Raw genomic sequence first — 16,912 nt, forward strand, 5'->3', positions numbered from 1 at the left:
TCCGGAGACGGGTTCAAAAGCTTTTGTAAAATTTTTATAAAGTTTCACACGAACTTTTAACCATTATATTCTTGTGAACCCTTTAGAACATTTTATGAACTCTCGTGATGATGAGTTTTTCCCAAATAATAACGTCACTGAAAAGCCAATGGTATGATTTTTTTTTTTTTTTTTATGCAGTTACTTCTCTTTGATGCAAAGAACTATGGCGTGTTAATAGGAGGCAAAACTATAGCTAACTTTTGATTCGCTGGCAAGAAAAATAAAACAGTGAATGCTATAAAGAACTGCTGTAACGGGTGAGTTACAGGAAATTTTTGTGCATATGTGTATTATGAATAAATACAATTACCAGAGGAGCAAAAATTACCAAATATCATTAAATTAAACTGCATTCAGTCAGACAAATAGACGAGTTTGAAAATAAAACACATGGTCTCTGATTCATACGAATTTGTAATCACATATGTCCCAATTTATTTAACATTAATTAAGCTAATGGAATAATACACGCGTAGAAAGGGGCTTTCTATGCTAGATATCCAAAATATGCAAATGATCTGAAGTAAAATGGGCGTACCATATCTCACTTGTTTTAATTTTCAGTCAGTGTACTTAGTCGTTGCGCCAGATTACAAGAGGAAATCAGCCGGTTGATACTAATTTAAGCAAATACCAACCGGAGGGGCAACAAACAGAAATTTTAAAAGAGTATGGACATTGTTTGTGGAGGAAAATGCCAGGGAACGTCGATGGCCGTGCGCCCAAAGACTAGAGATTTGTGAGTTCAAGTTGCTTTGATGGGCAGAATTTTCTTCAACTTTTCTAAATTTAGCAACAGTCTTATATGCCAGTGTGTGTGATCATGTACACAGAATACACAGGTATCACGAAACTGCTGGTTTGACTTATGCGAACCACCATGACCTTTCAGATCTTACAGACGGACAGAGCGTTAGAGGCAATGGATTAGTTTTCGATCAACAATTTGCAGACTGATGTAGAGCGATAATAATCGCAATTATGTATGTATGTATGAGAGAGAGAGAGAGAGAGAGAGAGAGAGAGAGAGAGAGAGAGAGAGAGAGATTAATTCCAGAAACAATTTACAGAGTCGTATATCCACTGAGAGAGAGAGAGAGAGAGAGAGAGAGAGAGAGAGAGAGAGAGATTAATTCCAGAAACAATTTACAGAGTCGTATATCCACCAAGTGAGTGTGTGTGAGAGAGAGAGAGAGAGAGAGAGAGAGAGAGAGAGAGAGAATTATTAAGGTCATAACACAGGCGAACGTATAATCGAAGTCCGCCATTGGGAGGAACACACGCGATAAATATGTTATGTCTGCCTCCATATTTACCCGAATAAATCGGAGGTTGGGTGGGGTCCTCCTTAAGATGTTTATTTGCATAAATATACCGAGCATTGGATGAGCATTCGCTGGCTCTCGATCTCTCTCTCCCCTTTGTCGATTAATTGATTAAAACAATAAAAGAAGGAATAAACGTTGATTGTACGGATAGGCAGAACGTGGAGTTCTACAAATGGATACTTAAAACAGACTTTGTACATGCATACATGCACACGCGCGCGCACACATTTACATACATACATACACAAACACATACTTATGTATGTGTATATATATATATATATATATATATTATATATATAGTATTATATTATATATATTATATATAATATTATATTGTATATATATAATATATATATATAATATAATATTGATAGTATATAATATATATATATCTATACCAATGTATTATATATATATATATATCTATATATATATATCAATATATATATAGATATATATATACTATTTATATATATATATAATATATATAATATATATATATATTACTATAATATATATATATAATATTAATATATAATATATAATATACATTGTATCTGCGTTAATTATTAAAGCTTATTTTATCTTTGTAAATAAGACACCTGCGACTTAGGGATACAAAATTACGTATACTTATTGTAAACTATGAAGTAAGAAGGGAAACAGATTAAGACATTTTAAACTGATTGAAAGACCTTATATAAGTGGTAGAAATTTTTATTAACTGGACGCACATTCTAGCTTATCGTACCTCCGCCGGATTGCCATATCCCTGTGCCAGGTACGTACATACATTTATATATATATATATATATATATATATATATATATATATATATATATATATATATATATATATATATATATATATATATATATATATATTATTAATTATATATATATATATAATTATTAAAGCTAATTTTTTTCTTTGTATATGACACCTGCGACATAGGGATACAGAATTACGTATTTATTGTAAACTATGAAGTAAGAAGGGAAGAGATTAAAACATTTTAAAAACTAATTGAAAGAACTTGTAGAAATGGTAAAACTTTTGTCGAATGGACGCACACTTTGGCTTATCGTACCTTCGCCGGATTGCCATATCCCTGAGGCATGTATGTACATACATTAATTTATATACATACATGTGGTATATATATAGGTTTATATGTATATATACACATAAATATGCACACACATATGAATACACATACGCATGCTTTCATTTTCCTTACCATAGACCTTCTCTTTTTAGAGGGATGATGCCCTACGGTTCCTAGGGAGTCTTTTGAGGTGAGATTGCTAGCCTCAGTCCTGTCGTCACAAAACCTGCAACCAACATATGTCCCAAATCCCCCCCCTTTAGATCAACCTGAAGTGCCTATCCACTCGTCTTCATCAAGGATTCGAACCAGGGTCGCCGTGCTTGGTATCGAGAGAGCCTTCATATATATTTTTATAAGCACGTGCGTGTGTATCTTTGTATGCGCGTGTGCAGATAAATATATAGATGTAGAAATCAGTATATAAGGGTATTTAAAAGTCATTTTACTGGTACTTTTATCAGGGCAATCAATACGAATCCTGTCTGAACTAAATTTACTGGGCATATAAATTCTGCGAGAATGGAAAAGAAATTTCTTAAAGAAAAAAAAAAACTATTTCTTATCATTAGGTTTCAGTTTCCCAAAATACAGGTAGCAGATTTTCTGCTGCTCGCGTAATGAACTGCATGTAATTCGATAGAATTTTTCACTAGATATTTGTGCCATAAACGATGATTTAGTAATGGAGTTAAAATGTCTCATTTCTTATCCCACAGTAACGAATTGCATAATATCTAAAAATAGCTGGTTTCCTGTTTAAAAGACTCACCATTCTGGCTACACTTTTCGTTCGCGAATTTCATTTATTTTTCATAAAGTATTAAATTCATTACATTTTAGTTTCAGTTTTAGGGAACTTTTCTTACGTTCATAATCTATTTTCCCGCGTTGGGCTTATCTGTCAATCTGTACGTTCATCTCGCCAATTTTCTTTCTTTGTCTTTGCTTACCTTCTTACATACTTCTTGTCTTATCCTCTAGGCCCCATCATTCTCTCTCTCTCTCTCTCTCTCTCTCTCTCTCTCTCTCTCTCTCTCTCATCGTATCCAATCTCCTTTCTTTTCTCTTGTATATTTTTCCCGTTCATCCATCACGCCTCTTATCACCTAAAGTCATCTTGCATTCGCCATTATTAGCGAGCTGGCTCTTGTGTGGATTCCCTGTCGAAATTAACTGAATTTGTTGCAGAAACACTTGTACTGCATTCTGCCAAAGAAGATAAACTGAGCTAGTTGCAAAAACAATTTTTGTATTGCATATATGCAACAAGGAGAATATTTGAATTCGTTACGGAAAAGTTCTTGTACTTCTTTTGTGGAATAATGAAATGAACACTTCTTGTAGTTAATATATTTTGCCACAAGGAAATTAATGGAATTCGTTGCACCACTCCTCTTACACAACAAAATATGTACTTTCGGCTGATGTATTGCAAGATTAAATTGCGCTGCTTTCTCAACTTATGTTAATGAGTAATTTTGGCTAACAAGAACATACCCTACACTGCTTTTGCAACGACGATATTAATTGAATACGCTGCAAAACAACCGAGAAAAGTTCATTTTTAAAAGCTTTAGCAGTTCATGTGTAATTGGGGAAGTCAGAGAATGATTTTCTTCAGGTGGTTATTATTCTGCTTGTACAACAAGAAAAATATTTAATATGTAATCAAGAAAAACCTCATTGCCTGTATATAGTATACATGCATTATATTATATATATATATATATATATATATATATATATATATATATATATGTGTGTGTGTGTGTGTGTGTGTGTGTGTGTATATAAACGTGTATTAAAGTAATTATTTTTGCATCCCACTCATAACGTGTGCTTTTGTCTCTTGCATAACAATCGTAACGTTTAAAGTTTTTCTTAGAGCACTTATACACCAGGCTAAACTTTCATTATCTTCAAGAGCGAAGAAAAGAAAAGCATTGCTCTTGTATGTCACACTTGAAATGCAATTTTGGAATGAATACGCAGTAAAAGAAAAATTAGTTAAGAAGGCAACTTTTGAATGAGATCGTCAGAATTGGGACAAACTAGACAAAGTGGTTTGAAGAGAAACTATGTTTTGGAGTAGCAGTTACAAATAGTGACATTTATAAGGGGAAGGGCAATTACTGTTCTTTACTGGAAGGTTTTGTTCATGTATTAAAGGTAAATATATTAGCGAAAAAGCACTATGTAGATAAAACACACATCTCATTTTTTTTTTCTATTCTTAAATCGCATTTGACGTTTTGCCGTTTGAGTAAGCACAAAGGAAAGACTTTTCGTTAGTGATAAGCGTAGCACAACGACTGAGCTAATGAAAAACAGAACAAAAACAAATAAGAAAAGCCAGCAAATACCACGAAAATTGCGAAGTGGTTTAAACACCGTATCGCATTAATGGCAAGATCATTAAATAAGGCAGTAAATTTTGATTGGAGTGTCATTGCGAAAACAATTCTTGCCAAAAGCCCTCGCATAAACCGCAAGGACGAGAGACGCGCTGTGACTCGTAATGGAGTTTTAGAATAAAAACAATTTCTTTTATCTCGAAATCTTTGCTTATTTTTATGCCTGCGAGAGGCAGGGTGGAAAAGGCAATTTATTAAGGGTGGCGTCCTACCGTGCTAATTGAATGTCAGGGCTTCGCTTGCAAATGCACTCTCTCTCTCTCCTCCGCTTTGCCTTCGAATGCTCTGAGAAGGCGCGGAACGGCGCTGTCTTTGTTGGCGTGAGTAGTGCAGGTTTCTTCAAGATGGAGGAAATATGGGCGTTTGCTGGCTACGGGGTCTGGAACCGGGGTGATCAACGTGCTCTTGATGAGTCTATGGTGGTTTCTCGAGGTCGAGAAAATATGGGCATTTGCCGATGATGATGTTGGGGCGGGAAACCAACGAGTTCTTAATGAGTCTACAGAGGTTTTCAAAGTTGGAGAGGGATGAGCGTTCACGTTTAAGAGAAAAGATGGTGGTTATGAATTAAAGTAACACTGATTTTGACGATGTGGAGAACCAAGCTGTTCTTGATGAGTCTCAATTTGGGTTATTAAGATGGAAAAAGGATGAGTGTTCTCATGAGGGGGATCAGACTGTCGACAGGAATGAATGAAATGACGTTGACAAAGTCTGCCCAGGATGCTGGAGGTGTCGTTTGCGAATCAGTCCTCTTTGACCATATCTTAGGAGGATAGATGTTGAGGTTTTTAGAAGAAGACTGAATGAGATTGACGGGAATAACAGGGATGCATTTTGCCAGATGTGTGCTTGTTGGGTTTGCAGTTGCTTTCCGAGACTGAGATGCGGGTTTATATTCACTTGAGAAGCCTGAGAAGAGATTGATATAATAATGAACACAACTGGAGTGGGACTCGATGAGTACTTGATTCAGGTTTTTGAATGCTGTTACAAATTCGTGGGTTTTGATCATGGCGCCTCCTGCGTCCTTTGCGGCCGTACTATCCATTCCTCTATGGAGCGTCCCGGACCTCTGTCCATCCTGCTTTGCTTACTTCCTTTGAGTTTTCATCTGTTCCCTTTGGTATCATTTTGCTCAGCTGTTTTACTTCTTTCATATTCCTTTGCTCAGTTTTCAGTGTCCGTTCAGTAAATTCTACTGCAAAGTCTTTTGATGTTATGCTAATGTGAAATTATTATTATTATTATTTGTCATAACAGAATTTATGAATTGCCTGAAACCTGGCTACAAAACGTAAAACCAATGAAATTCTCTGATTAAAAAATAGACAAAAACACTTCAAAAGAGATGTGTATCAGATGCTTCATTTTCATGTTATAATACATTTGCAGAATTAGAAAAAAAAAAATTACGCGTACATTTTTTGTGTGGCTTCAGTTGAATTGAATGTTTTTAAATAAGATTTATATATCAGGCATGGCACCCAAAAGAACAAAAACAGCTTATTGTAATAACTTTTGTTTCCGTATGGGGCTTGTGCCCTCGGTTCACCTCATGCGGTGTACTGTAGGCATTACTTTGGGTTCAGTAAAACTTTCATTTGGCTCCTAATGGCAGCGCGTTTCGTTCCTTTTACTGTACCTCCGTTCGTATTCTATTCCTTATCCTACTTTGTGTACCCTCTCTTAACAATTGATTCAGAGTGCAACTTGAAGGTATTCTTCCTGTTACATTTTTCAAACCTTTATGCTATCAATTTCAGTTTCAGCACTGAATGGCCTCATAGGTCCCAGTGCTTGGCCTTTGGCCTAATTTCTATATTCCATTCCAGTCTAATGGCTTTTGTAGACAGATTTGTGTAAGAACAGTCTTTTGATACCAACTGGAACCGTGATCCAGTCAGGGACGCTTTGGCGAGCTCTCCTATTTCGATTTCCTCCCAATAGATGGCGCATGTAGATAAAGTGGCCCTTCTGATCCCCCAATACCTCCGTCCAGCGTGTACTCACCGAGTAATGACCAAGGGAAGACCCATAAAGAGCCTTTGTTACCCAATAAATGTAATTATTTTAGCACCACAATGCATTTTACGAGATTGGCTCAGCTACTGTTTTCTCATTAACCCGTTTTTCTCGTTCGCTAATAACGAAGCGATGGGCTGTCCGGAGGCCTTACTGCTCTCGCAGATAATCCTCCAGAATACCCCTATTAGCGATTATGATGCCAACTCTACCCATTACTCTACAAGACCTCTCTGACTCATGGCAATATATCAGTCTCTTGGGATTACCACTCCTCTCTCTCTCTCTCTCTCTCTCTCTCAGACTGGTCACCAGTTACGAGACTTGCTGCCTATCTATCATTTTCGTCAGTTGTTCGCCATTAACGAGATCATCGCTAAATCTCTCCCATACAAGCCCATTATTTTTAACCATGCCCCAGGTACGAGTACGAGTCTCTCTCTCTCTCTCTCTCTCTCTCTCTCTCTCTCTCTCTCTCTCTCTCTCTCTCTCCTGGTGGTTTACCAGTAACGAGGTTTACCGTTCCTCTATCCTTTCAATAAGTCAGTTCTTTTCAACCTGAACCTAGGTGCAAGACAGACTCTCTCTCTCTCTCTCTCTTTCCTTCAACCTGTCCCTGGTTACGCGAAAGAATTCGCCTTCAGTCAAAGGCTAATAACATGGTGCGCCTCTATTTGTTTTACACTGTGTAATCCGCTTTAGTTCCCACACATGGAAGCGGATAGAATAAAGCTGTGGTTGCTTATTAGTGGAATTGGTATTGTTTTTATTGTTGCAGTCAACTGATTATTATTATTTTTTAAATCTATCAGACAGATAGATGGTACACTGTTACGTGCAATTATTACTTCTTATAGTTACACTTCTCACCTCCAGAGCTCCTTTATTCCTCACACCGTTGGACTGTGGAAGTTTCGTTGAGGATGTCATGAAACGCAAACTTCAAAACTTCAAGCGATGATGCAATGCATGACTACCTTAATACAGTTCTCCTTGCATTTTGATAATTTACTTACATTTTTATTTGTTTATTACTTTGTTAATTTATTTTTTTTATAAGTAAGATCTCTTCTTACTTCTTTCTATTGAGCACCGTGTATTCTGGAAGATTGAATTTCAAGTCAATGGCCCCTCTTGGCTTGTTCCAGACGAATAGAGTTCGTTTTCTAAATAACTAATAATAATAATAATAATAATAATAATAATAATAATAATAATAATAATAATAATAATAATAATAAATTAATAATTACTTTACTACTAGTGCGAGTCTTTAAATGAAGAAAGATCCACAGTTATGTATAAGTACACATATTTAAAGGTAGATCTATACAGATACCTTTCAGGAATATGTTCGAACAGATACCCGAAAGCTATTTGTATAGATTTATCTTTAAATATGTGTACACATACATAACTATGGATTTGTTTATTCAATAATAATAATAACGTGTTGATCTTCCAGTTCTCAGGAAGTCTTTTTGGCTGAGATTGTTGATACTAGGCCCTTCTCCAGCCCGGCTATTACTCATGACAGTGGGCTAGTTCCCAGGTATTTAATTCACGCCCTAGGTCAACAGCTCAATAGATTTTCCGGTAGATTTGCTAAGTTGATTTCTCCTCGCCTAGGATCGAGCTCGTAAACCTTACTGGCGAGGTTGGTCTGATAGCCACAGGAGCACGGGGAGCTCATTATTATCATTATTATTAAACGCTCCATTTTTAATAGATATAAGAACGAATAAAATCTCAACCGTGGACAAATAAGTGATAAAAATATAAATGACACATCATTAAGTTATGAAGATTTTATGCTTACATGATGATATTCACTTCTGATAGTTTCCACGTAAGAGCTGTACGTTTGTGACTGACAGACATCATTTTTGCTTTATTTTTCTCTGCAGCAGTTTTGTGAAAGCAACCCCCCCCCTTTTTTTTATAGAGTATCTCTCTCTCTCTCTCTCTCTCTCTCTCTCTCTCTCTCTCTCTCTCTCAAATAATTGCTTAACATTCTAGTAATTATGAAAAGACTAACAAAGAATGAATTACTGTTAGCCTCTTAAAACAGTAGTATAAAAAGCAGCAGACTGTTCTAAAGGGTAAAATTCGTTGTTAAGATTAAATTCTGAATTTGTGGCTGTGCAGTAAAACGGCAATTTCAAGAACAGGTTATTTTTCATTAAGGTTTTCCTGACATCGCGTCTCTTAGGTGGGGAACAATGTTGAGTCGGACAAGCACATAACACCGGAGGGAGATGTGCTCACATAAAATGCAAATCCGATTCGATACTGGGCTTCTGAAAACAAGCAGTTTAATCATAACCATTAACTTGGAAAGGATTTGTTTAACAACATTTGGATATAAAACTTCGATGCCATAAACCCTATGTAACATTTCGGTAAGTTCGGGAGTATGGCAAGACCCTATAGAATCCGATATTAATAAACCACTATTGATAATAAAAATCTCTCGGTATATCATGGACAGTGAACTGAATAAAAAAATCACTTTGGTATTGTTTTCTGTATTGAAATCTTTATAAAGATTTTTCGAAATCCTGCTCAGCTCTCATTATCCATCTGAAGACTAAAAACTAATATTCCAAAGAAATTTAGACTAAAAGTGAACCAAATCAGAATTATTATTATTATATTATTATTATTATTATTATATTATTATTATTATTATTATTATTATTATTATTATTATTATTATTATTATTATTATCGCTTTCAATTTGAGCAGGTCTCGAAAGCTGTATATAAATTTGAGTGTATCGAAACACAAAACGTTTGGTACATAATTTCTTCTTCGTCTCATACTTGATATAATGAGAAATAAAATGACATTAACATAATGTTCGTCAGTTATATCACCATCATCGCATCATCATTACCAACGATTCTCTCTTCTTTTTTTTTTCTCTAAGGCCATGGCAAGTGGGACTTATTACAAACAATGAACGCCAGAAGGGACTAGTTTTATTGCGGCATGCAGACGGATATGTATTTTATTAGCGCCCTGTTACTTCGTTATTCACCGTCGTGACAGACGAATGGCTCAAAAACAAATCGATTTGCATGGCTGGAGATTTATGACTTGACTTCAATGCAGTTTAAAAATCCTTTTACTTTCGTTGCTTCGAGGCGTCGATGAGAAAATCATAAAGAAATTTACTTGTATAAGTACGCACATTTTTTTTCCCCAGTGACTACCCAGTTTAACTGGTATATAATGAATAAGAAATGAAACAGATACTTTGTCAAAATGCAAATTGTTTGTAAAATAGACAAACGTTGCCATGAGTCAAATAAACAAAAAGTTCATTTCAGTGCGTATCCAAATTAGCTGATGAGGAGATGAGGAAGCAGGTATACATGGAAAGTCAAAATGGAAATGACTGCGAAAATAGAATGTTAATTGAGCAACGTGAAACACGCACATGTCCATCAGGAGAAGCAAAAACAAGTTCAAAAGAGTCAGGAAAACCAACGAACTCGCCTCACGGGCGATAAACCTGCTATAAAAGTAAACAAATCACCACGCCATCTATTGACTCGAGTCGCCACAAAGGAAACTCCACCGCTCAAGCAAAAATGAAAATGAAAAAACAAACATCCGAAGCTAATTTATAACCCGAACCTAATCTCTTGGCGGGAATCGCGGAAAAATACCGCCAAAGCCAGACCCAGAGAATAGCTGATTTATCACCCGAACTGGCTATAACGACCGGCGGATGAGCCAAGCCGTGTAAAGAGCGAAAATATTGATTTATGCTAATGCCGGTGCCTATACAAGAGTGAAAATATTGACATATGTTAATGGCATACCTGGCAATAAGACGTCATTGGAGATTTGCTGATCGGTGTGGAGCCCCAGCAGAAAATAGTTCATCAAGAGGACTTGGACAGCCACCATCTTGAAGGGGGGGAGAAGGGTTGAAGTTTCTGCGCAGGCGCGTAGAAGCTGAAAGGATTTACATTTTTCACTTGTTACGAACGATCACGTTTCTTAATGTTAAATGTCATCACATTTTCCCTTTCATTAGTGACTAAGTCTCTCGTTTTTAAGAGTTTCTTTGTTCAGTTCAGTGCGAATTTCTCCTTTTTTCTTCTGTCCTTAAAACCACTCATCTTACGTACTCGATATGTTTCTGTCCACATTTTAAGTCAATTTCCACTCAGATTCTTCCCAGTTGTCATTCTCCTATGCCTTATCCAGTTCACTCTTTTCAAAGGTTTTTGTTCGCAATCTCATAGTTGTGTCATTTTTGAGAAGTATATTTAAATCAGTTTTTGGGGCCATTTTCATCTTTTGTTTATGAACACATAATCATTTATTTCTTATTTTTTCTGAACTGCCCCGGATTTATGATTATTTTCATGTGGAATGAGGTTTCCAGATAACGCTAAAATCCACCTGCTTATTTCAGTATAAGTTTTTCTTTCATATTTGCTGTGATATAAGTAATGAATTCAGCGTCATTTATAGCAGCGTGATAACTGTATGTGATGTAGACCTTAATGATGATAATGAAAATTGAGAACTCTAGTTTGAAAGGCTGAGAGTCGTCCAAAGCTGAGATAACTCGCATTTGTAAGCGATAAATACGCGGATTTATTTTTCCTGATTGTTTCCGTAATTGGCTCTTCCATCTACAAGGCACCACAGAAAGAAAAGACGCCCATAAAGCTAGATTTCAATCGCTTAACTATACCTTAGTTAAGCGACTAAGATTTGCATATGGATGTTTATCTTGCCTCTTCTCTATTCTGCACTCAGCCTGCTGCAGCTTATTACCTGAAAGAAAGAGAAAACACTGTTGTAAGTGAATTTTCATCTCGTTAATGTACACGCGTTACAGACGTCCTGATAAGGGTTAGCCTGCTGCGTCATTATAAATAAGAGAAGCCAGAGAGAGCGAAACACGAATGTTTAGGCAGTGTTTTAGACATTTCAGTTTATTTTATTTAAATGTGTTTGTGTGTGTGTGTGCGCGCGTTATGTCAAGAAAAGAAAGCCTGTTCCTCAGAGGTACTCATACCTGTTCCTAATTGGTAATGATTAAGTTATAAGTAAGTGTAATTTGAATTTTTGCATAGCGCGCGCTCTCTCTCTCTCTCTCTCTCTCTCTCTCTCTCTCTCTCTCTCTGTATACAGATATAGACATAGAAAAAGTGTGTGAGAGAAAGAGAGAGAGAGAGAGAGAGAGAGAGAGAGAGAGAGAGAGAGAGAGAGAGAGAGAGAGAGAGAGAGAAATGAATACAAAATAAGACCTCTTTATTTGATATATTATTCATGGCTACACTGAATATGCAGACATGGCGACAATTAAATCATTATGAAAGTTACTGAATAAATAACCAAATCATCATTGAGAAATAAGGTAGAATGAGTGTAAAAAAGAATTATTCATGCATTGGCGTTTATTACCACTTTATCAATATTTATATTTTTATTTCAAGTTATATTTTGCAAACATTCGGCTTTGTTTAACGTTTCTTCTATCTGTCCTACATTTTCATTTTCAGCTCATTTTTAACATTAAGTTTTCATATTTCTTTTTCCTTTCGAATTATATTTCAGGGTGTTATTGTCTTTTGTTTTATTTTTTATTTTTTTATTTTAGTTTTTTTAAGGATTTATCTTTCATAAAACTTTTTTTTTAATCATGAAAACATGTTTATAACCTCATCCACCACCATCTTTTGCAACTTTATAACTTCAGTTATTCAGCCTTTCATTTTTGTGTAGTGTCTCGAATTTCCTTCGCGCCGCAATGATCTTTTGAACGTCTTCTCTGCCAATCTGTGTGAGAGACATCAACGGTATCTTAAGAAGTGATCCTCTTCCCCAGCTACAAGGGAGGAGGCCATCCACGGTACACGATGTCATTCTCCCTCTCTCTCTCTCTCTCTCTCTCTCTCTCTCTCTCTCATAGCACTTTCCAAGAGGATGTGTTTTTGGATAGGTCATCGGACATTTGTCCTGTAGACCATGACATGAGTATTATGTTACTTACTTTTTTTATCAATTATTTTCCTTCTCCCAAGTTAGCTTATGCCTTCTCAGAAAATGTGGATGTGATCATAAAGGAAAGGGATATACGTATAGACATTCTTGTACAATTTATGTGGCAACAATTATTTTCAATTGGGAAATGCTTCCATATACATATATACACACATATATATGATATGATATATATATATATATATCTATATATATATATATATATATATATATAATATATATATGTATGTGTGTGTGTGTGTATACATGTACTTACGTATATTTCAGTGTTTATTGATATCTTATTATACCAATAGTTTTTTAATCAAAATATTTAATGGAAATCTCCTCGGCAATAGGGAAAATGAGTCCTAAAAAAAGGAAAAAGAGAGGATTTTATAATTATTTAAAATTTTTGTGTTTTGAATTATCGTCCAATTTGTGTCGAAGAGGTCTTTTATACTGATAGTGTGTTGGTCCCTTCTTCATAATAGTGTTTATGAAAAATGCATGTTCACTCTTATTTTTCACTTTTATATTCTTCCACCAACAGCTCTCTCTTTACCTATTCACTTCTCCCTTCCATCTTTTCTTATCTGGCTGTCTTCACCTTTCCTCCTCCTCCTCCTCCTCCTCCTCCTCCTCCTCCTCCTCCTCCTCCTCCTCCTCCCATTACTTCCTTTGACCCCCTTCCTATTTCACTCCCTCCCCTCTTTCTCTGCCCTCAACTCCTCTTAGACTTCTTAGTGTCTCTCACCTGCCTCATCCTTGATCCACAGGCTCTCAGTCTCTTCCTCCTCCTCCTCCTTCCTCCTCCTCCTCCTCCTCCTCTCGCTTGCATCGTCTCATCCCCACTCATGGAGAGATGTAGAAGTCAAGAGCATCAACTTTTATCAATGCTTTCGGTCGTTTTGGAGCCAGTTTGTCCCGTATCCCCTCCCTCCCTCTCTCGCTCGTGGTCCTCTAATGAATGAAGGTCTATTTTGAGGAAAGGTGTCATCATTGCGAAGAGAAGAGACGACGAAGTCTGCTCATGATGATAGTGTTCCTTGTTTTTGTCATTTGTGAGTTATTGTTTGAGGCTGTTATTGTAAGAGACGCCATATTTTTCTACAAGTTATTGTACCCGTTCAATGTACCTGATTTTTCCTCTGCAAATAGCTTTTCACGCGCGCGCACGCACATTACCGCGCATATACGAGTACATATATATATTATCTATATATATATATTATATATATATATATGTATATGTATATGTATATATATATATATATATATATATATACAATATACATATATATATACAATATATATATAAATCTTCCGATATCCTTTCTCGTTTAATACATACACACATGTATATATGTATGTATACTATCTCTATATATAGCTTTATATATTTATGTATACGGATATACACACATATTTGATTATATATATAAATATATATATATATATATATATGTATATATATATATATTATATTGTATGCTTATTGTATATATAGTACACATTGCATATATACATGCATGTATATAGTGTATATATGTATATTGAGCATACATATTCACAATTATTTAGCCTCTTAAGTTCTGACTGCTTTCTTCAGAAACCTGCCCGGATAAAACCTGAGGTACAGAGTGCTGCTTTTATGGTTTTAGTAGTTCAAACGCTACTGCATTGGCCTGTCACTCAGGAGACCGAGGTTTGTTCTTGTTGTGAGTCAGTAATTCATCTCTGTGAAACAAGTGTGTTCATTATTTCTATTATATCTAATGGGAAGGGGTAATTTGAATGAAATGGTAGCGGATGACCTGCTGATGGGTCAGGACGTTGGGTAAAATTCGATGGCATGTAAGGCTTTAGAAGCCTGACTGGGAATAACCTCAGGTACAGAGCACTTACGCTCCAACTTCTTTTATGACGTTGGTAGGTCAGTTGCTACTGCCTTGGCGTGTCATTCCGGAGGTTGAGGTTTGTTACCGTGTAAGAAATTTATTGCCGATATTATATAATATATATATATATATATATATATATATATATATATATATATATATATATATATATTATATATATACTACATACATACCATTTGGACATATTTTCTCTTTTGTAATTTCTATTGAAGTCAGTGGTCTTGTTTCCAGATACTATCTAATTATGTTCTGGAAAGCTTCTCAGAAATAAGGACATTATTAGAGATTCTTCCATTTACTTTTATCTTTTTATCGTTGACGGACCGTTTTTCCACTTCTCTCAGTGGCGTCTTCATACTGGATTATAGATCTACATACAATGTTGTTATTACCCCATCTGAATGTTTGAATTTCAAACATAACATGATTGGGCTGCTGAATTTCTATTGGTCAGTGAGTCTCATTCTCTCGCTGGCTGTCTGGGCAGCAGAATGGACATTCCTGGTGCTTCAATGGATGTGTCCTATATTGTGACTTGCCGCCAAGGGCAAGGGCAAAGGTGTGATCTCAGATTGAATCATGCCCTTGCCCACACCCTTGCCCAAGCCGCCAAGCCACAACATAGGATGCGTCCTATTGATCGCCAGGAATGCCCATTCTGACCCCAAGACAGCCAGTGAGAGAAAGAGACCCGCTAACAAATAGAAATTCAGCAACCCAATGACGTCACGTTTGAAATTCAAATGTCTGTATCCAGTAATAAACCTTGTGTGGCGATTTATAATCCAGTCTGATGACGCCGCTGAGAGATATGGAGAAACGGTCTGTCAACTGGAAAAAGAGAATGGAAATGGAAGAGTCTCAAATAATTTTTCCTTATTCCTGAAAAGCTTGCCAGAAGATAAAATTAGTACAGTATGATTCACAATGGTAAGAAGATAGTATCTGCGAACAATACCATTGACTTCAATAGAAATTGAATAAGAGAGAAAATATGCCCGAATAGCATATATCTATGGAGACAGTTACTCCGAAACTAGTAGTCGTAACTAAATAAAGGATGTCTTATGTACAAGCATACATAGTACATACATACTTATAATACAGGACCTTTCAACACTGAGATGAGGGCTACCGATGGTGTAACCTCTCCATTTCTTAACAAGGGAGGATTTAACTGAATGCTAACTCCATGATATGCTCATCTTGGTGTGCTACCACTACAGGTGTTCAGCTACCTAGATAAACAGATTGGCTATATAGGAACGTGCATAAATCATCTGTCCTTTAATGTAGTAGAGCCATGTTCGTTAGTGTCACTAGTTTCTTAGTATAAATTTACTACAGGTATGGAAGTCACACTGTATGTCCACGGCAGTCCTTTTTCAATTTCACATACTAATAGTATGTTAGTTTAGTTTCGTCTATGTATATTTTGCTGTGAACATCAGGAATATACTTGCAGTTAAATAATGCGGGCAAAGAGTAATGAGCTTTTGATTTTTCGGCTTTCGTATTATTACTGATTTATTTTTGCATTGGTACGTTCTTCGCCACGTATTAGAACGCAGGAAGGTCCAGCCACATGAGAGCCATTAATCAGTCCAGTGGTCTGGTTCAGTTATTTTGATAATAATAATAATAATAATAATAATAATAATAATAATAATAATAATAATAATAATAATAATAATAATAATAATAATAATAAAGCAGAAGCTCTTAATTTCTTCTCAAGAAGATTCGACTCTGGTAAACAATAAAATAAATAAATAAATCTCATTCTGTTTCGAAACCTAATATTATGGTTCATTCTCGAATGCAGTATACAGATTTTCGTCTTTTGAATTTTTTCTTGCATCTCATTCCTGCCATTACATCGCAGACCATCTATTTTGGGAAAGCTCAAAGAATTCCGATATGTTGCTCAGTTATAATGTATAGTGACTGTGAATTGCTTTGATTCTAGTCTCTCTCTCTCTCTCTCTCTCTCTCTCTCTCTCTCTCTCTCTCTCTCTCTCTCTCTCTCTGTGTGTGTGTGTGTGTGTGT

General features: G+C 35.8%; 1 protein-coding gene across 1 annotated transcript in view; it reads right to left on the reverse strand.

Annotated features, from left to right (window-relative positions):
- The window catches only part of LOC135209044 (R-spondin-3-like), a 368,370-nt gene that overhangs the window by 230,781 nt on the left and 120,677 nt on the right, over positions 1-16,912 (reverse strand). The window contains exon 2 of the mRNA XM_064241586.1: positions 10,759-11,728. Coding sequence (XP_064097656.1) covers positions 10,759-10,846 — 88 coding nt within the window. The 5' untranslated portion in view covers positions 10,847-11,728. The remainder of the gene's footprint in view (positions 1-10,758; positions 11,729-16,912) is intronic.

The sequence above is a fragment of the Macrobrachium nipponense genome, chromosome 37 (assembly GCF_015104395.2).
Source record: "Macrobrachium nipponense isolate FS-2020 chromosome 37, ASM1510439v2, whole genome shotgun sequence".
Classification (NCBI taxonomy): domain Eukaryota; kingdom Metazoa; phylum Arthropoda; class Malacostraca; order Decapoda; family Palaemonidae; genus Macrobrachium; species Macrobrachium nipponense.